This window comes from Cryptomeria japonica, chromosome 3 (genome assembly GCF_030272615.1).
Source record: "Cryptomeria japonica chromosome 3, Sugi_1.0, whole genome shotgun sequence".
Classification (NCBI taxonomy): Eukaryota; Viridiplantae; Streptophyta; class Pinopsida; order Cupressales; family Cupressaceae; genus Cryptomeria; species Cryptomeria japonica.
The window spans coordinates 932780155-932802052 of NC_081407.1; the positions used below are offsets into that span (position 1 = coordinate 932780155).

Here is a 21898-nt window from a genome sequence, read left to right on the forward strand (position 1 = left end):
GGGCCAGAATCATTACTAATAGCCTGGACGTGCAGTTGAGGAGGCTAACCCCTACCAAGTCATTTCACATGAGTTCCTATGTCATATATTCCTTAGTCAAGAGTTTTGAGTATGCAGGACTACCACACAGAGGAGTTGTTGGAAGAGGACCCGGAGAAATAAGAGTTTGTGATTCTTATGTTCAACTACATCATCCGCCAAGGAATGACTACAAGCTAATCAATGACACCTTCACGATGTATATCACCAGGACATTGCAAGGAGGGATTCATCACCGATTGTCTCTGGAAGCGCAGGAGCTCGTGAAGAAGCATGGTGCATGGTTCATTCAATTTCCAAAATTCACCTATATCAGGGTCCATGGATGCCCTTCACTTCCCTATATGTTGCTGAGGTACCCTACAGATAGGATAATATTACTTGAGGTGACCAGACAGTTGGCAACTTATGCTAGAGCATCAAGACATAAGCATGGAAATGGAATCCATGTACCTATTCTTCTAGGGAGTTCAATTGAAGTATGCCCTAACTCTCAAGCCGCAGAGGATGCAGAAAAGGAATTATCTCTATATTCGTTCACATCCTTTGCCTCAAGGGAGAATTTTGACCCTCATGGTCACATGGAAGAGACAATTGGCAAGAACTACAAACATGAGTTCCAAGTAGAAGACTTCTGGATGAATATTCAAGATGACATAGAGGTGAAAAGAAAGATGCATTCCAGATTACCCTTGGATCTCATCAAGAAATGTAAGGTTTATAGAGTAGCCGATCAAGCCCGGGACAGTGGTAGATATCTCCAATCTTCCTATGAGAAGGAAGATAAAGAGGTGAAGGTAGATTGGAACGAGCCCAAAGTTACAGACTTAAGAGCATTGATGGATCCTGTTTTAACTTGCACTCGCAGATGGGTGGATGTACAACATCAAAAGTTGAAAGAGAAGAATGCATCCATGACATTCACCTTGGAAACAAGAACAGAAGAAGGAGAAGCAAGTGTGAGTGAGAATACTTATCATTCCAAGGGATCAAAAAGAAAAGAAGGACCTGAGAAGAGAGAGCCTTCCAAGAAGAAGCAAAAGGTGAATCATGATCGTCCACCGAGTACATCTTCTAGGCATGAGAAGGAAGCAAGTCAAGGAGAAGATCAGAGACAAATAGTGTATGAAATTGATGAGTCTATGGAATCCATGGTGCAGAATGATAAACAAGGTAAAGGACAGACACCTCAGCATTCATAGAGTCAATCTCTCCAGGTTGATGCTAATGAACACCAAGAAGAAAAGAATGATGATGAAGCAACATCTCCTTTCAAGGAAGATAGACCTCTGCCTAAAGAAATACAAGTGAGGGAAAGGAAGTCTTCCATTCCAGATTGGCTAAAAGAAAGGCTGACAAGGGTGGTTGTGGTCGAAGAAGAAGAACAAGTGTTCGACTTGTAAAGTCTCATAGGAAGTTCTCATGAAGAGATTGAAAAGAAGAAGGCCACAAAGATGTCAAAAGTAATTAGAGATGAAGTAGGATCCAGAAAGGTACAGATAGCTACACCAGTGGTAGACAAGTATGAGGATGAAATTCTAGCAGAAGAATATGATCTAGAGACAATTGATCTTGGTCCACTTACCTTCGAGCAGGCTATGGAAGAAGCAACTGATTCAGTGAGAGCACTTAATGACAAACTCAAAGAAGAAATGGAAAAGAATAAGCTAGAAAGAGAGGTCAATGCTTGGAGGAATTATTTTAGCCATCTTAATCAACCTTTGAGACGACAGGATCCAGCAATATCTCCTTTGCATGCACTTCCTCTTGAATCAATAAATGAGGCAGAAAGGGTAAAGAGCTTGGTCCAACTCATGAGTTCTTGGATTGATGAATCTTACAAGGAAGCCATTGAATTTGCAACAACGATGATGAAGACAGTCCATCGAGCTATCCAGGTTCTTGAGATCATTCATAATCTATTAATAACTGTAGATGCATTCGCTCACACTAGGGATGTTGTCATCTCGGTCTTGCAAGTGATAAGAAGGACATCGAGACAGATTCTAGCACAAGAGAAGATAATGGATGGAGAAGCCCATAATCTTCTGCAGTGGTCAACTTTGCTCCAGATAAAGGAAGTTCTTTTCAAAGATATCAATACTAGATGCAGCCAAGTTGAAGACACCATCCACCCTATTCAAGACAAGGTGTTTGATGTATTGTGTACAATCCTTGACAGAAGGATAGAGATCGAGACAGATGTGGATGTCCAAGAGTTGGAAGGCAGGATTAAGAGCATTTTCTGCAAGGAAGAGAACATTGTCACAGAAAGGCAGCGAGATCAGATGAATGCTACTATGTTCTTGATTGAGAAGACAAAAGAACTTGAGCCTGGATGGGAGGCAACCCTTCTCACAACTTTTGATCAAGTCCTTCACTTGGAAGAATGAATGAAGAATCTTCCTGAGATTCCCATTGCTGAGATTGAGAAGATTACGTCTAGATTCATTGAATATGATAGAAAAGAGCATAAGAAAGGGAACAAAGTTTTAGATGAAAAGTTGTTATAAAATGATGTGGCAACTTAATTCCTATTGGGCTATGTCTCCTCATTATTTGTGCCAATCCCTATTGGCTATGGATTGATGATGTTTATCTAAATGGGGACTTTTTTGTAACAAACCCTAATTAGGGTTTAGGTGTCAGAATCTCAACCGTTGATCTTCTTTTGATCCACGCCATTCATTGTATTTGAGAGTGCTATATAAGCCCTCACTCATTTCATTTCAGAGAGTTAGAGAGATTTAGAGAAAGAGATTTAGAATTTATAAGTTTAATATTGTCAGCAGCAGAAAAATAAGTAGTGAAGAGAGAAAGTTGAACAATTGTTGTTTTATTTGGCTATGAGATCAATGAAATATTGAAGTTATGGTGTTTTATTGCAGTCCTTGTGGCTATTTTCATGGTTGTTTATCTTCTTGAATCACTCTTAGTAGAGATAGCATTTAAGTTTTAAGTTTGAAGGACGAATATTGTGCTTGATCTTTGATAAGACTCATATTCTAAACCACTAGCTCCTTACTGATTGTAAGAACGCCCTGTGTGGTCAACTGGAAACATTGAGATTGTTTAAGAGTTCAATCATTGTTGGAGGCATTGATATGTATCTTACTGATAGTATCTATCCCCTTAGTGATTTGAAAATCATTGAATCCCCTTAGAAGATTGCACCAATTCCAATGGCGTTGTAATCTTTTGGCAATACTGAAATTGGTAGAGTTCTATCAAGACCAATCATCACTGAGTCATTCTTCGGGTTAGTTTAGTCTCACTTCCTTAAAACCTTTATCTTTTGATCTTTTTTGAAACATCAATTAGCACTAGGAGAATCGTGTTTCCTCATTTGAAAAGTAGTCGCACGAACAAGCTTTCCCTGAAAGTATGTAAGGCCCCTTGAAAAACAGTAAACACAACGACCACTGGTCCTTATCCACGAGTAGAGAACCTACATAACATAGCCTTGAAGCTTCTCCGATTGATCCTTCTGTGATATCTTCAGCATTCGGGAGCTTTATTCAAGAGAGTATAAGGTACCTTTACGTATTTTATTCTGTGTTTGATCGTGTACAAAAAACACATCAACAGGATCCCACCCACGACTATGGGCGGCTCTACCCACTGCAGTGGGGAGCCTTCCCACAGCCGTAGGTAAACCCCCCCACAACTTCCCCTTTGTGATTATCGTGTCCTGCTTTCTGGACGCAGCTGTTAATGTCGGCCCTTGAACTGCGATTATATTGTTGTTTTGGCTTTTTATAATCATATAGATACATACATACATACATATATATATATAAGGACATCATCTTATGATCATTTGCAATTACACAGTTATATGTTTTCAAAGTTCAGATCAGTTTATGATTATAAATGTAATTTTTTTATATATATTTACATATACATATATATATATATATATATATATATATATATATATATATATATTTTACACACACGCACACACATATATGAACTTTGGATTCTTTCATTTAATTTGTTGCTGATCAAAATAATGATAGCAAAATTGTGGGAATGAGTTACAATTTCTTAAATGTTTTGAATAATAAAATGTCAATTTATTGTGCAAGTTACTAGGAATAAAACAAGTTATAATGGTATAAATTTTGGGTTATTGAAATTAATGTTAATTTAAATTAATTGATGTATAGAAGTTATTATGGTCTCTCTGGTAATATATTAAAATTGGATTCTTTCATGTTTGGCATTATGAGACTTGTAATGGCTTTTGGTTCTTGTCTATCATAGTGGGTTTCTTGGATATGTTGTTTTAAAGTATTTTTGTTTCCAGAGAATAGGACAATGTTTGAGTTCCTAATTGTGCATGGTTACTCTTCGTCTTTTAATGTATTGTGATTGGTGTCCTACATGACTTCTATGCTAGTCAATCATTCTTTGTTTGCATTGAATCTCCATGTTTGTAATCCTGTTCTAGCAAGTCAGTCAACCTTGCTATGGTAGAGGGGTCTTGACTCTTGGTGTTATTGGTTGTCGTAAACCCTGTGTAGAATTTTTGGATTCCTAGATGCAAGTCAAGGGGGAGTGGCTTTCATTGGGTGCTGGGACCCAAAGTGGTCACCAGGGTAACTCAATGAGAGTTTTGAAATGAAGTGAAAATTTAAAACAATGAACTAGGGTGGTGATGGGGGTTCACCTAGTTTGCTCAACACTTCACCTAGTTGGTGTTGCTCAATTCCATCAACTCTCCAAGCCTAACTGCATTCTAGACCTCCAAGTCCTTCTCAATCTCTTCTAGGCCTTGCTTCTTAACCATTCCAAGGTGTTTGCTTCAAGTGTTTTAGATAGGAACCCTACCAAGTTACAATGCTTCCCATGTGCTCAATTATGGCTTTCTTGGCTTCAACTTGTCAAATTGACCTCCTACTGTTGTGAGTTGATGCAGAGGTGTGGAGGTGGCTACTAACATGTTTTGAATGCCTTTTGGGTCCATTTGAGGTTTGCAATCTTTTCCCTCCTTACCGATTTCACCATTTTGCCTAGAAAAGGGCTACAAGGAATTAGCCCTCTTAGGCCTCCAAAATCCGGTTTTCTAGGGCTTGGAGGAAAACGGTCCAAAAGACCCCCCTAGCAAGTTTGGATTTTCTTCAAAGATACACCTAACCTCAAGTGATTTTTGTGGTTTTGGCTCCTTACTCCACCGTACAATATGCTAACCCCAAAATGAGGGTTTTGAAGGGTCTCTAGGCCTTCTAGCCGGCAGTGACTGGTCAAGTTGGTGTTTGGGCATCAAATGATTTTGTCAAGGCTTCTCCTTGCATTGGCAACTCTGTCCCAACTTCATGGACCCCTCCAAAAGCTTAGATGGTGGTTTGGCATTCACCCCTGCACTTTGCACATCAATTTCACCCTATTTCCTCTAGCCGGGTTGCTCCTGGACTAGCCTAGAACAAGGTGACAGTCATGTTGAAAATCATCTCCAGCACTTGTCCTTGCATATGTACACTGTACAAGTGGTTGCCCTTCATGTCCCAACAGGCCATGATGGAAGCACGTGTGGAATTCATGGGGCAACCATTTTACATAAAACTGCTATATACAAGCCAAAACTGGCTGTGTGCTAACCAAAACAAGAAAACACTAATGTAAACTATCTACAAAGCTTGAAATGGAACTAACAACTCTGTAACACACCAAAGAAACTCAATCCATTGCTGGGTTAATGGATTCAATCCTTTTGCATTTACAAAAATGAACAAAACAAGCCAAAACGCTGCCAACTAGTTTGAAAATGAGTAGTTTCAGATTGTTGAACTTACAAAACCAAGTCTCCAACCTTCGTAACCGTGCAAGAGAGGGTTCTTATAGCATTCCCCACGTGTGGAGTCTTTCTAGGGCGTTGGACAACCCCTAACTCCATAACTCCATCGCTAATCAAATTAGGACAAAAGTTGTCATGACAACTTTTTGCAACTTTGCACTTTTTCACTTTTTGGCCTTCTCAACCTATGAGGCCTATTCTAAGTCATCACACGTGACTTTTAAAACATGTCTAAGACTAATTTAACCCTCCCTAATGCCTATACCAAGTTTTGACACTTTTGACCATCAAGAAGGTCAACTACCTACTCAAACCACTATTTAGCACAAAATGCAAACCTAAGAAGAATGAACTCAACCTAGGCCTACATTGACTCTAAACACTAACTCTTGGACCCTCCTGGAGTCCTTATTCACTGACTTACTTGGCTAGGGTCAGTACAAGCCAAAATTGAGAAATCACTACTAGCCTAAGTCCTAGGTGCTCTTGCACCAGGTGGGTAGCTAGTTCACATTAATAAGATTAAATTGTTGCCTCTCTTACTCCTGAATACTTGTATAGGTTCAGAGTAAGTTGAGAAGGCCTGGAATAACGTCCACCAATCTTGTCCCTTCGAAAGGTTGGTGTGGTCCACTAGAGTTTGTATGGGGGACGGGGGTCGGTAGAGGTCACCAGGGTAACCCAAGAAGGGGGCTGGGACCTAGTGAAGACTCACCAAGGTAACTCATGACAACCTAGTGATGACACTCTTCTCTATTGCATACCTAGTGGTCTCTCATGGATTTTGTCCTTTTGTGGATTGCTTGTGCCTCTGGAAGTTGGTTGATTTTCTTTTGAGTTCTTGTGATTATAGCCTCGTGAGTCTCTTGTGACAGTAGCCTTGTGAACTTCGTGTGAGTTATATGTATCCTCTTATACTTCCTTCCATCTCTAGGGTCTGGTTGATACCTCCTAGCACGGGGGGTGGACCTGATGGTACCACATGGTTGGGTGGAGCTATTTGCACCCATTGGGTTTTGGGTCGTCCCGCTTCATGTTTGCGATGGCTTGTGAGGAGATTGAAGACTTTCATTATGTACCAGATTTATGTATTCACTCCATTGTTTGTACTCATGGAGATTATATCCTTATGGATACCCTGTAATGTAATCGATGATCATGTGTATATTCTCATGGCAATGTATTATGTATCTTGATCCTTGTAATAGGCAATGTTAATTTATTGAGGTTCTTATGTTGTTGTATGTTTGGTTAATGTTAATTCTTAAGTAACATCGTTGTGGGGCCTTGAGGACTTTTGCTAGTTAATATTTGTACATCTTTTCTTGATCTTGTTGTGTCATGTTACTCCATGCATTTGTATGGTTTATTTTATTTATTAAAAAAAATTATTCGCATTTTCATTGGTTTATTTGTTTTGTCCTTTGGGCCTCATAGCGGGGGCGTTACATATTGAATGAGCAGTTGGTGCCTCTAGTGGGTTGATACTCACAAATTGAATGAGGGATTGTTGCCTCTAGTGGGCTAGTGCTTACAAATTGAATGACGGGTTGGTACCTCTAATGGGCTTCTGCTCAAAAATTGAATTAGGGGTTAGTGCCTCTAAGGTTAAGCCTATGAAATTTGTAAGAGTTTATCATATAAGCAAGTAATTTGCTATGGTTTTCTCCCATATGGGTTTCCACATAAATATTGTGTTATTGTGTTCTTCTAAAGTGCATGATTATTAAAATTGAATAAATGATGCTATTTTGATTGATAAAGTTTAAATTAATAAAAGTAGTTGTTATACTGATTCACCCAATAGGTGGGACTTTGTCCAATATTCTGATATAATCATAGCATATTTTCCTTATGTGCAAAGTTGTAAACATTAGCTCAAAGGAAACTTTACTCCTAATCAGCTGTCCTCTTTGTTGCATTAGTTGATCTTTCATACTCACCATAGAATCCCATGTCTTTGTCTTCTCATATTTCAGATGTAGAAAAGAAAATGATAATTGCCAATAAGTAAATGTACTGTGATCTGAATATCCTTATAAGCATTGCATTATTTTGAACAGAGTATTGCGATTTGAACCCAACTTTGAACAGAAAAAGTAATTTTTCATTGTCAATTAATGATGGAAAACAGACCAAAACAGTGGTCATATTTCCTCTCATTGTTCAAAAACTTCCAACTCAATAACATTCTTGTAAGATAGAATTGCTCAATGTCCTTTCCATGGAGAAAAATGAATTTGAATGGTCTTCTATTTTAAGTTATCCAACAAACAATCCATAAAATTCTTTAACCAACATAAACTGTCAAATAAGAAATGCACTATCCAACTATTGCCCTTACTATTCTCAAAAATACTATTAAGAATATCCAATTTCCTTGCCCCAAGTGAAGTTGTACCAAGTACCAACACGAATAATATGAAAGCAACAATATTGAGGATTTCGTATTAAACAAACTTTGCGTTATATTGGATTCATTGCCATCAATAAATTAGCATAAAAGTGCAAGTAACCAATCTAAACTATCATAGGCTTCTTTAACACTTTCTTGGACCACATATTAATGGTTATAATGAAACTGGATAGTCATAAATATCACAAATATTACTACTAAAGACTTTGATGAATGTTAGAAACATTTAGTCATAGATGAATACCTGAATATTAAAGACAAACTCTTGTTGCCCAAAATTCACAACCACCCTAAAGATCAAGACACCCAAAAGCATTAGGAAAATCTTGAGGACGTATTTACTGAAATACAATTCAAGTTGCTTATCAAAAGAATACAAATAAAGACAGATTTCTATTTGGATCTAGTATTATAAAAGGAACTTCCATAATAAATCATCAGTTCTAATCTCTCAAAAAATTTAGATTGCAGTTCAACATTTCAAATTTCAGCATGCATATACTGTAGATGTATCAAATGTGTAAAACCACCCATAACTTCTATTGACCATTTGCATTTCAATGATTAATTGACATATGTAATGTTTATAACAGTTCAAGATTTCAGTGTGCATATAGTGTAGATGTATCAAATGTGTAAAACCACCCATAACTTATATTGATATTGACCATTTCCATTTCCATGATTAACCGTGTCATATTTAATGTTCATAAGCAATGCAGGATTAACTCGAGGATCAGGCATTCAGCATCAATCAAAAAAATATTTTTTTCTTTATTTCTGTGTTTGGTAAATAACGACCCTAGGGTTCATGGATTGGGAACTCTCTAGGTTTTCATAATGTAATTTGATTTTTTTAATCCTCCTCTAAAATTTGGCATTCCACTTAGTGGCACTCCTGGAATTTCCTCTTTGCCACATGTAATCCAGATCATGACAAGTTAGGATGCTTCCTTCAAAGTGTGGGTTACCTCTACCAACATCTATGATATAATATTGATAAGGAGCTCCATGCAAAAGCATCTTTAACTTGAACATATTGATCCATGAATATGAAGCACTCCAAACTAGATATTATTTGCCAATTTTAAGATAAGTTATTAAAAAGCATCTATTCCCTAATGTGCCATGCACGTATGAATTAATGGCGATTGACCTAAGTGCCATAAAAGCAAAATTTGAGGGCATTTTCAAGCACCTAGCATTCAAAGAGCAACCAGAGTGATCCCAAAGTGATTGAAAAGCAATTGAAGAGCGAACCAAAGCATTCAGAGCAACCGAATTGCGCCTCAAAAAACCAGTAAGTCGATTCTAAGCCATTAATTTGCTTCCTGTAGGGAGTTTTAGCTGTTCGGGTTGGGCTAAAGAGAAAGGGTTGTGTTTCTTGCCATAATTGCAAGAGGGTTTTGTTTTAAGAATAGTCTCGTATTTATCTGTTAAGAAGTGTTGCAATGGCCTCCTCCACTGAAAATACTCCTTCCTCATCCACTGCAAAGACCTCTGAGGCGGCAATTGGATCCTCCATGCCTGAAATCACCCACGCCATCCCATTAACGACAGCCCACCCCATGCCAAAGATAAAGACAAGAATAAATTATGCCAGAAGATTATGTGATTAGACAGATTGAGTGCTTCCACCGGGCAGGTAATTGAAGACTTCAAAGGATCTTCGTTGGCCATGACAGAAAAGATGCAGAAAACGAAGGCAAAAGGTTGAAGGAAGAAAATAGGGCCTTATGTGAATACATTAGAAGTCTCAAGCGGCCACTCAGAGAAGCAGATCCCTCATTCATTCCTCCTTCCTCTCTCCCTAAGGAAGTCATTGACGACATAGAAGTAATCAGAGTGATGGCCCAGAGTTCCAGGGAATGGGTGGAAGACGTGTTAATAGGGCTAGAAAGTTCATTGAAGATTTGGCTCAGCTTCATACCAGACTTGTGGCCCTTCTAAACAGATTGGAGATAGTGGAAGGTTTGTCAAGACTTAGCCATTCCGCGACTCAGGGCTCTAATGAAGATCCCGAAGCAAACACTAATTGATGGGAAAGTAATTCAGGAGAACAAGGTTTATGACTTTTCCCAATGGTTATGCGTCGTTTTCTTCAGAAGGAATACCTTTGAAAAATTCAGCATGGAGTCTTTAGCTTTGAAAGACTCAATTAGAAGGGTGCAGGAGGAAGTGATCAATGTGATCGAAGCACAGTTCGCAAAGAGGCTCAATGAGGATGAAGTAACGATGAACTCCTTGAAGTCCCAGCTACATGAGTTGTTCTTCGTAGTGTTGACGTGTCTGAAATCGCATTGTTGCAAACTCCATACGGCCAACGCAGAATAGAATAACCAACTGAGTATCCTATCCTCTCTTGAGATAAGGAAGTCCCTAATGCTATTTTTTTTATATTTGATCAAAGGGGACAACCTCAAGGTTTCTTTTGTCAGGTCTTGACTACGAGATCTCTCAGTGGTCTGATGTGTTTATGCTGGAAACACAAGGGGACTTGCGATTTGCAACAAACTGGTCTGCTGTGATTCTCGAATTACACAATAAAGAGCAAAAGGCAAGGGTTAGGAGATCTAAAACTAACAACACGGGTATGCGGGTAGACGGATTCAACATAACCAATTCTTGCTTGGCCAGAATAGCTCACAACCTTGCAGGAATGGTGCAATCTTCAAAGGGACTTGGAAGATTTTCAGACCGGAGACGCACGGCTAAGCACCCAATTCTGGCGCAGCTCAGACGAACACCTGCAATTGAACTAAGCACAATTAAAGGCTCAGGTTAACCATACAAAAGGATACACAATCAGTATATCCTCAATGGTATGAGCCTGAATCTATCAAATACCTGCACACCCAAAATAGAAAGATCTATCTAAAATGCTGAGAGAAACCATGCAAACAGGATGAAAACAAGACAATAAACACCAATTCAATGTCTATATATTGATTTCAGCTGCCTATTACAACAATTTCTGCAATATCTCTATGCTACTGCTAAGATCTAACCTATTCTAACTCTTGCAATCTAACTATCTAACCATCTCACTATCTAACCATCTAACTCTTTACAAAAGAAAGGCCTCTGCCTTTTATAGATATTACAATTCGAATCTAAGGCTAGAATGGACTGCATCCAAGGGCCCTAATCTGCCTTTCACAAGCTGGTAGCCTTAACCCATGCCGAATTAATTCTCAGTTATCCAACTAGCAACTATCTCAACTACCTGCCACTATTTGGCTTTAATTCAGGTCTATCCAATCTTCTTGGTGGTTGGGAATAGTTATCCACAAAAATATCTTGTGAGGGACCCATAGGCAGTTTACAATAAAGCAGTTTCAGTTTTAAAACTGAATTTCTGGACTCAAATCCAGTTGTGCACTTTCTTGACAATGCATAGACTTGCGGCATTCAGAGTGTTCTTTGGTCTTTGGTCCCAGTGGTGGACTTCAGCTTTGTGGTCTGGTGGCACGCTTCCCAATGCTCGGTTGTTCTCGCGCTCTTGCATCTTTTCTTTTCCAGTCTTCAGCGCCTGGCCTTGATTGCGATCCTTCTTCGATTTGCGTTTCAGGTTTTTCTCCCGGTTCTCCAATGACGTCCCGCGACCTGCGAACGATCAATTTCATTTTAATAAATCAATTTGAAAAATTAATTAATTAATTTTAACAAATATTAAATTTAATTATGACGCCTGGCTTGAGAAGCTCTTTGTGAGATGTATCTTGAAAATGCTTCTCCTTTCTTTTCGAATGTGAAATATGATACTTGGTCTTGATAGTGTTTGGGCGATTTACTTCTACGTGATTTTACCTTTGGAGTCTTGGGCATTTTGAATGGGTTTATGGCGTTTTGAAAACTTCTTATAGCGCGATTCTAGAGGTTTGAAGAGCTCCTGCAAATTTTAAAATCCTAACACTCATGCATTTTCTAGTGAATTTTGGAGAATGGGGGAGGTTTATCAACTTCGAATTCCCTATATTGCTTCTTCGCGTTGCAGTTTTTTGAAGTTTATGGCAAATTTCGGAGCATTGGCGCTATTCTGCAAATTTCAAACTGCATTTTCTAAAACCCTAGGGACGAACTTCGGACCATTGGGCGCCTTCTGCAAGTTACACAAACTTCGGGGCTGTTGCATCCCTCGCAATTTTCGCGTCTTTGGCGATTTTCGGAGCTTTAAATGTTTTCGTTTTACCAAGGCGTTTTCGGACCACTTAACACATTTTGCGAACTTAAAAAACTTCGGACCTTTTGCCTATTCTTGCAAATTCAATGAATTTCGGACCTTTGGACATGTTTCGCAACTTTTTAAATAAACTTCGGACCACTCACGCCCTTTGGGATTTCGGGGTTTTAACGCCTTTTGGCGACCTGGAGACTTAACGCCTTTTGGCGACCTGGAGAACTTCGGAGCTCAAGGCACATTTCGCGATTTTTAAATGAACTTCGGAGTTTTCGCGATTTTCGCCAACTTTGGAGTTTTTGGACCTTAAACGCCTTCTGGCGATTTTACCCAAATTTCGAACCATAAGGCATATTTTGCAATTTTAGAAGAATTTCGGACCTTAAGCCCGTTTTGCAAACTTTCCAAAATTTCGGACCATTTGGCATGTTTTGCAACTTTATCATATTGAATTTCGGCTCCAGGGTCCGAAATTGGGGACTCAAGTGAAATTCGGACCATTTGGGGTCTTTTGCAAACTTTCCAAGCATTTTCGGACCTTAAGCCAGTTTTGGGAAATTTTGAGTTTTTTGAAATTTTAGCCCTAAGGTCCGAAATTCGGCCCCCTGGGCGATTTTGGCAATTTCTTAACCTTTTGAAGTTTTAACATTTTGGCCTTTGGGTCCAAAATTGGGTTTTTAGGCAATTTTGGCAACTTTTTGAAACTTCGGACCCTTTGCCAGTTTCGCCAGATTCTACAAATTTCGCTCAATTTGGCTTGGAAGTCCGAAATTCTCCCCTCCTAGGCATTTGGGCGATTTTCCTCTTCGTGCAAACCTCGGTGATTTTACATGGTTTGTCGAACTTCGGCGATTGAGGGGAGTTTTCGAACTTTATTTATCTTAAAATTTGCGCCTTTACCTCATATTTTCAGCATTTTCAATTTTTCGGCCTTTAAGGCCATTTTACAAAAATTGAAAGTTAAAACGCGTCCTACGCGATTTGCTAGTTTCAACTTCTGGAGTTTCTTGAACTTGAAGACTCTGGACGATTTGATTCACAGCAATCTCGGGTGATTTGGCTTTGAGGTATGAAAGGTATTTGCAGAAGCATCCATTTCTCCCGCACAGGCAGACAAAATTTAGGGGGGTCCCCTGTCAACTGACGGGGTGTGTATGCGAGCACAACATGAAGGTTCCTTTTCTAAGGAAGATTTTCAGAATGTTTCCTCATTTTCCAACACAATGAATAAGGCACAGGAAATGATTGTGTAATGTCAAAGCTTCTTTTCCAAGAGCGAGGAAGAAATCACCTTGATGGAGTTTGACATTGAAAGCGTGCCAAGTGTCTCCGTAGGAGAGCTGGAAGTTGTCATCACTAAGTTCATCACATATGCAATTAAGGAGAGGGATAATGGTCATCCATTCTTGGACGAGAATCTTTTGACTAAGTAGTGGTGGCTCATTTACTGCTAGAATATTTTGACTTAGTGGCGGCCTGGTCAATGCATGTTGAATGCATGAAGAATATTTTTGCATGCAGCCGCCATATTAATGATTTTATGACAGATTCCCTTTGCATGCAGTCGACACATGAAGAATGATGGGCATTTATGGTTGCATAAGGAATATTTATGGTATTTTGGGCAAATTTGATGTAATGGGGTGCATTTAATGCATAAATGGATGCCATTTTTGGGCTAATTTGAATTAATTGTATATAGGCTTAGTGGGTATTAATTGCTGATTCCCACCTTGTTGCATCTTGAGTGGAGAATCTTTAGGGTGAAACCCTAATTAGGGTTTGCATGTAGCCAAGGCCAGAAGCCTATATAAAGGGGTGACCCCCCTCATTTGTAAAGGAGAGATTGTTTTCTGAGATTGTTGCATTAAGATTGTTGAAGTAGCCAACTTAATACATTGTTCGATTTTTTATGGTGTATTCTTGTTCTATTTTAGCAATCCACATGGTCTTGCTCTCTTCAATTAGAATAGATTTTTCTTTATGTTGTTAGAAGAACTGGATTTGATAGGATTATTTGTTGCAGAGTTTGAGCTCATACTTTTTGTGTGCAGCTGATTGTTGCACACTTTGCAAAGTTAGCTTGAGCCTATTATCTGTGTGCGCTAACTTCAATTATCAATGAAGATTGTTCGACTTGATGGTCTTTGTTGGTGATTTGAAAACCCTCTACACACCCTCTGAAGATTGCACCACCTTCGCATAGTTGTGCTCTGCTGGCAAAACAAAGCGTGGTTTGACTTTGCATGAGTGATCCTGTCTCCTTGTTCGTAGGGTTAGATTAGTCTTAGCCTAGTTTTCTAAACCCTTCACTCATTTACTTCCGCATATTTTAAACCCAAAAAATCCAAAAAACAGAGCTTTCATTGCAAATAATTCGCATAGAAATCCTTGAACCCGCAAGTTGGCTAAAATCTTATGTGAGCATACGTAAGGCCCCTTGGGTTAGCAGCAAACCCATCAACTAAGTGAGTCACGTCCACGCAAGAAAGGAACCTTGAGATTAGCCGTTTGATCTTTCTTTACAATCTTCGCATACGATTTGATTTTAAACAAGAGAGAGTGAAGTGACCGTTGGAAACTTTACTCTATGTTTGGCGTAATTCTAAAAAACACGTCAACAAGACTGAAAAAAAAAGTATAAAGGGAGATCTAATTGAGCTTCAAGGCAGCCAGGAATTGATATTTGAATTGATTGGGTTTTGTGGAGCCAAAGTGTTTCTGCAGATCTCTTGTCTTTGGGAACAAAAACTCCCATTGATAGCATAACTTGGGGAGTGAAAGATCTCTTGAAGGGTTGCATTTGAGGATGTGATACTTCAGTCATCTCAATTGTGCTTAATTGTGGCCAAAGGCCAACTCAGCTTAAGTTCAGATTTGTGACGTAAATGGAGACATCTTGGTATGGAAGGATTTCATTGATTGTGCTTCATTAATGCTAATTCCACCTCCCAGCTCACTGAGTTTATCTCAGACATTATTCGTCCTTCATATTTGTGCTTACTGAGTTTTCATGGCATCTTCATGGTAGATGGCTTTGGAGGGTATTCAGTTCATTATTATTCGGATAACTATGTGCATCGATTCACTTGAAGAGGCAAGGTGATTCATCTAGAAGTATTTTTTGGAGGAGAATTGGAGTGATTTCAGGTTACATATCAGATCTGAAGCAAATCGAACCAGTCAGCTATATCCCACGATTTTGCTTGTATCATCATTGTGATGCATTGATTTCCTCTTAGATTGGGACGCCCACATTTGAGGAGTTCACAAATGGTATTCGTGGCTTGAAAGGAGTCCAAGGAGCTGTCAATAATTAGTTACTGTCATTTACATCTGCAGCAGGGGCCATTTGGAGTAATAATTTGATTTGGCTAAGGGGAGGCTCAAAGTGGAAAGATATTGCTTGCTTCTTCAATCACAGACGTAGGCACTACATTCCAGGTTCTTTTGGCATTGAGATTTCATTGTATTCTTTCAGTTTGTATGAATGTATTCATGGCTGCCATTGTACTCAGACATTCTGAAATTATTTGTTGAAAGCCAAAAGTCTTGGCCCTTATTTAGATATTTGTAATAAGTCTATTGCCTTCTAATAAAGGGAATTATAAGGCTGCATTTAGTCTATATGTTGTTACATGATTGTCTGCCAATTGTTTGTCAAAATATCAGTCAGCTGTAGGTGTACATTTTCTACATTATGATTCATGTATTTGCATCAGAATAATTGCACATTTGTCCTAGAGGGTTATCTTCTTGTTTAGTAGCTTTTTGCAAGTTATCTTTGATTGTTAATCGAAGTTAATGCTATCAAAACAAGTCTGAAGTATTATATCAGTTTAAACTGCATAACATGCAAGATTATACAGCTGTCCAGAAAACTGCATAATGCGCAGGTTATACAGTCTGAAACTAGAACAGCAGGAAATCAGGCAACTGTTTGACAATATTCCCTACACATTTCAGTTACATAACTGCAGGGGATATTACATGGAACCAAAGAAAGAGATAAGGGAAATCGGATTCTAGAAGATAGTTTGTTAGATGATTAGGTGTCATCTAATTTTCTCATTGGCTCTTGCTCCTCGTAGTTGGTGATGAGGAGAATATTCCATTTTCATTGCAAAGCAAATAATGATTTTCTGTAAACCCTAAATCAGGCTTAGGTGGTTTAATCTTGGCAATTGATTCTAGATCAATCTTGGCCCTTCTTTTGTAATCAGAGCTCTATATAAGCTAGCTCATTTCATTTGTATCTCATAAGAGACTTTGGAGAATTGTTACTATAGTGCTGCCAAATTGATATAAGACATTGAAGCTTGGTGATTTTATATGCTATCTTGGAGTATTTGCATGGTTTTCTATCTTCTCAAGTTAATTTATATTTGCTTGAGTTACTTTAGTTGAATAAAATTTATTGTGGATGATTCCTTGTGAAACTCGTATGTTCATACCATTTACAATTTGTAGATTATAAGTTGTAGTGTGTGGTTAGTCTGAACCTTTAAAAATAAGCTTAACTTTGATTGCTTCTCACTCATTGATATGCATACCTGTTGTGACCATTTCACACATCGCCCCATTAGAATGGGGACCCCCTCTTTTTCGCTTTTGTGTTGCTTGTTCTTCTCTCTGCTTTTAGGTTTTTGAGTGAGTGAGTTGTCTGTCTGGGCTAGGGCTAAACCTTAGGGGTTTCTTTCGGGTGTTACTCAAGCAGAGTCCAGTCAAATTTTGAAAGTTATTAAGTGTCCTCCCGAAGAGTTGAGGCGATTGAAGTAAGGTAGGCATTTCAGCGGAGTCAAGTAGGTCTTAGGTTAGGTTTAATCAGGGTTTTTTAAGGTAAAATCCAAATTTTGACTAAGTGTTAGCATTTTGAAGGTGAAATTGTGTGTTCTTGCCTAGGTAAGTTTTGATCAAATTTTGGAAGTAAGATGATGCCTGAAACAGAGAAATCGCTCCTGACCCTTACTGAGGGCCCAGGGCGAAATTTATCCTGAATGCAATTTCTTGTTTTTGATAGGCTTGCTAACTGGTTCCTGACCTTGAAGATGACCTGACTCTGCCTTGTGAAGTGATTGGAGACTTAAGTTTTGAATAGTTTAGCCAGAAAGGGTAAAATTGCTCCTGACCCTTGCTGAGGGTCCAGGGCGAACATGTTATTTGAAGCATATTTGTCACTGACTTTTCTAATTTGTTTTGTGCAAGGTCTCCAGGAGGGATGATTGGACGTGGTTTGATGCTTTTGAAGATTTAAGGCATAAAAAATGATGAATTTTGAAGGTTAAGGGAAAAATCGCTCCTGACCCTTGCTAAGGGCCCAGGGCGAAATTTTGATTTCCCTCATTTGGCAGTGAAAAAGGACCAAGTGTTGAGCATGAATGGAAAACGAATGACTTTCTCCACCCGCCTGAAGGAGTTTTAACTTAAAATGATGAAGGATCTTGTTGGAATCATCAAAATCGCCTCTGTCCCTTGCTGAGGGCCCAGGGCGAAAAAGCTTATTGGAATCATTCCTGGCCTTATTTGGTCAAATTGAGATATCAAAGGCATGGTGGAGGATGAAATGAGCGTGATAAGGTATCCAGACTTGATTGAAAATGATGAATTGAAGGAGTTTTGCCCAAGAGGAGTAAATTCGCCCCTGACCCTCTCTTAAGGTCTAGGGCGAAATTCTTTATATGCACATTTTTTGGACCTTTCTTGGACTTGGACTTCTTCATAACGTGAAACAAGATGAAATTTTCCCTAGCAGAGACATTTCATGGTGAAAGGTGGAGTATTTTGGTCTAGATGGCAAATTTCGCTCCTGACCCTCTCTGAAGGTCTAGAGCGAAATTTTCAAATGTGTGATTTTCTTGCAAGGATAAAGCGATTTTATGATTGAAATGAATGAGGAAGGGTGTGTTTTGCCCGTTGAAGATAATTTGGAGGGCTAACAAAAGATGGATAAGCTTGAATTTGAAAAATCGCTCCTGACCTCCAGTGAGGGCCCAGGGCGAAAAACCTAATATCCAACCTTTTCTCCAAAATTGAGCAAAGCTAAGCCTAGGGGCAAGGTAGAAACAGTGTTTGAAATGCCTTGAAGTGGAATTGAGATGCTAGGAGTGCAAATTTTGATGACAATAGGGAAAATCACTCCTGACCCTCTCCAAGGGTCCAGGGCGAAATTTCCAAGTGTGCCCATTTTCCTTACATTTCGAGATGATTTTTTTTGTTCTCAAGACTCAATGGGGAGTGAAGAATGATATTCTACACCTTGAAGGTAATTTGAAGTTGAAGTGATCAAGAATTTGCACAAAAGACTCAAAGTCGCTCCTGACCCTCACTGAAGGCCCAGGGCGAAATTTACAAAACCAACAACTTCCCTTCGAGATTGCGATAAGGCAAGGTTGTGCTAAGGTGGAAGGGTCCTCCAAAACGTGACGAACAAGGATTTACCTCCAAAGCTTGATGATCCTAGCCTAAATTGCAAAAGTTGCTCCTGACCCTCACTGGAGGCCCAGAGCGAAAATCTTTGGAGCACCTATTTTGCCTTGCAAAACAAATTAAACATGTATGGAATGGATGAAGGAGATCATCGCTTACCCCACAAGGAGAATTGGCAATTAAAAGATGAAGGATTAAGAGCAAAATTGAAAAATCGCTCCTGACCCTCTCTAAGGGTCCAGGGCGAAAAGGTCCTAATACATTTTCCTCCTAAAGATCAAATGAAATCAAATTCAAAACTCCAATAAGAAATGCCATTTAAATGCCTAGATGAAGTTTTGGACAAGAAAAATGAGGAATGCAAGGCCTAAATTGAAAGTTCGCTCCTAACCCTTGCCAAGGGTCTAGGGCAAAGTTAGTTGCATTCTTTATTTTTACCATATTTGAGCATTAATATCCTCCAAATTGCATTAGATAGACAAAATTGCTAACTTCGAAGCATTTGAAAAAATTAAATTAAATTGGCATTTAATAAAAGACATTTTGGCATTGAATAAATTAATTTTAAGCCTTAAAAATCGAACTTCCATCTTGGAGGCATTTAAAATTAATTCTTTATTAAATCAAAATTAAATATGGAGCGCTTAAGGTCTTATTTTTATTAATTTTGCCAAGTCGGCCTAGGGGGAGCAAGGTGGTGAGCGCTCTATATATTGGAGGTGTTTTTTCACAAATTTAATCATTCAATCATTGCTTCAAGTGCGAATTTGGAAGGCTGATTAAAGGTGCAAAATCTGGTTTGCTTGGGGCGATTTTCTTTCAAGTGTTGGAGGCTAGAAGGAGGTGGAGTTGATTCTTGTGAAGGCTAAAGGAGGCGCATTTTATTCAAGGGAGAGCTTTGATCTACATTTTGCCTAGCAAAATTCACCTATTTTTGCATCATTTCTTAGAGTTAGTACTCAAGAGGAGGTATGGCGAAATCACCTAACACCATTGTTGAAGATTTGAATTTTGAACTTTGTTTTGAAAATTCTAAGTTTGGCGTAGTTAATTAGGAAATGATAACTCAACATTTATCATGAGGTTTCCTAATTAAAATCTTAAATCTTCCTTTCTACCCTATATTTCTATGCTTCAAGATATATTACTAATTATGAAATGTTGTGTAGGTGTCAAGATGGTGACTCCAAAGGCAGGAGCATCTACTAGTCATCCAGCTCTCATGAAGGAAGATCAGAGGAACGAAGAATTGGAGACCAAGATCGTGTCCAAATGGAGCAATATCGGAGATACCAACTTAGGAAACTTCAGTGTGAAGAAGTTTCGAGAGGTCCCCTACATTGGCAAGCCATCACCTGTCGCAAAGAAGATAATTGAAAGTGGCATCATCAAGGCGGCCGGTTTCCCTCCAGCAGTCCAGTGTCATGAGCTGATGATCGAGTGTGCCCGCCATTATGACTCACAATCAAGATCGATCGTATCCAAGGAAGGAAACACTTTGGCTTACCTTTTAGAGGAGGCTATAAGTGAGGCTCTCCATCTCCCAGAGCATAAAGATATGATTTACAAAAGTTTAGAAGGAGCCAAGTCAATGTATGAGGATGATCCCGACACTTGCCTGAATCTCATCAATAAGAATTGGTTGCTCAAAAGTCGTCCTCGCCTGAGCAAGATTCCCAACACACCACATAGGATCGACTTCCAGGAGGAGTACAGAGATTTGATAACTTTGCTCCATCGAGTTACAGGGGCTCCTCAGGCCTTCTACTTCGAAAGGTGGATGTTCTACTTCATCCAAGTGATAGTCCAAGGAAAAGGAACGATTCATTGGGCTAGAATTATTAGCCATTGTCTGGATGTGCAGTTGAGAAGGCTAAGACCTACTAAATCATTCCACATGAGCTCATATGTCATATATGCCCTGATTCGAAGTTTCAAATATGCTGGGCTACCTCACAGAGGAGTGATCGGAAGAGGACCCGGAGAGGTGAGAGTTTGTGACTCTTATGTTCATTTGCATCATCCTCCTAGAGGTGACTACAAGTTAGTCAATGACACCTTCACGATGAACATCACTAGGATATTGCAAGGTGGAATTCATAATCGACTATCTCTGGATGCACAAGAACTTGTGAAGAAGTATGGTGCATGGTTCATCCAGTTTCAAAAGTTTACATATATCAGAGTTCATGGGTTTCCTTCACCTCCCTACATGTTGCCGAGGTATCCGACAAACAGGATAGTGCTACTTGAGGTGACTAGACAGTTGGCAGATTATGCAATGGCATCCAGACACAAGCATGGACATGGAGTTCCCGTGCCCATCATATTGGGGAATTCAGTGGAGGTATGTCCTAATACTCAAGCCTTGGAGGATGCAGAGAAGGAATTGGCTTTATATTCATTCACATTCTTTGCCTCGAGGGAGAATTTTGATCCTCATGGTTATATGGAGGAGACGGTAAGAAGTACAAACACGAATTTCAGGTAGAGGACTTTTGGATGAATCTCTCAAGTGATTTAGAGGTTAAAAGAAAGATGCATTCCAGGCTACCCTTAGATCTCGTCAGGAAATGCAAAGTTTATAGGGTAGCTGATCAAGCACAAGATAGCGGTAGACATCTCCAGTCATCTTATGACAAAGAAGACAAAGCAATGAAGGTAGATTGGAATGAACCTGAGGTTTTGGACTTGAGAGCTTTAATGGCTCCAGTTTTGTCATGTACTCACAAATGGGTGGATGTACAACATCAGAAGCTAAGAGAGCAAAGCATACCAATGACTTTTACTTTGGAGAAAAGACCAGAAGAAGCAGGAGCGAGCGTAAGTGAAGATAATTCTCATCCTAGAGGCGCAAAGAGGAAAGAAAGACCTGAGAAAAGAGAACCCTCCAAGAAGAAGCAAAAGGCCAATCGAGATCGCTCATCAGGCACATCTTCTCGACATGGAAAGAAGGCAAGTCAAGCTAAAGGACAAGAGAAGACGGTGCCTGAGGTTGATGAATCTATGGAGTCCATGGTACAGAATGATAAACCTG

General features: G+C 39.2%; 1 protein-coding gene across 4 annotated transcripts in view; it reads right to left on the reverse strand.

The window, feature by feature from the left end:
- LOC131040516 (ran-binding protein M homolog) overlaps positions 1-21898 on the reverse strand; it is a 162671-nt gene that overhangs the window by 69012 nt on the left and 71761 nt on the right. For all 4 annotated transcript variants that reach the window (XM_057973482.2, XM_057973470.2, XM_057973464.2 and 1 more), the window contains exon 6: positions 8500-8545. In XM_057973482.2, the coding sequence (XP_057829465.1) occupies positions 8500-8545 (46 nt within the window). The remainder of the gene's footprint in view (positions 1-8499; positions 8546-21898) is intronic.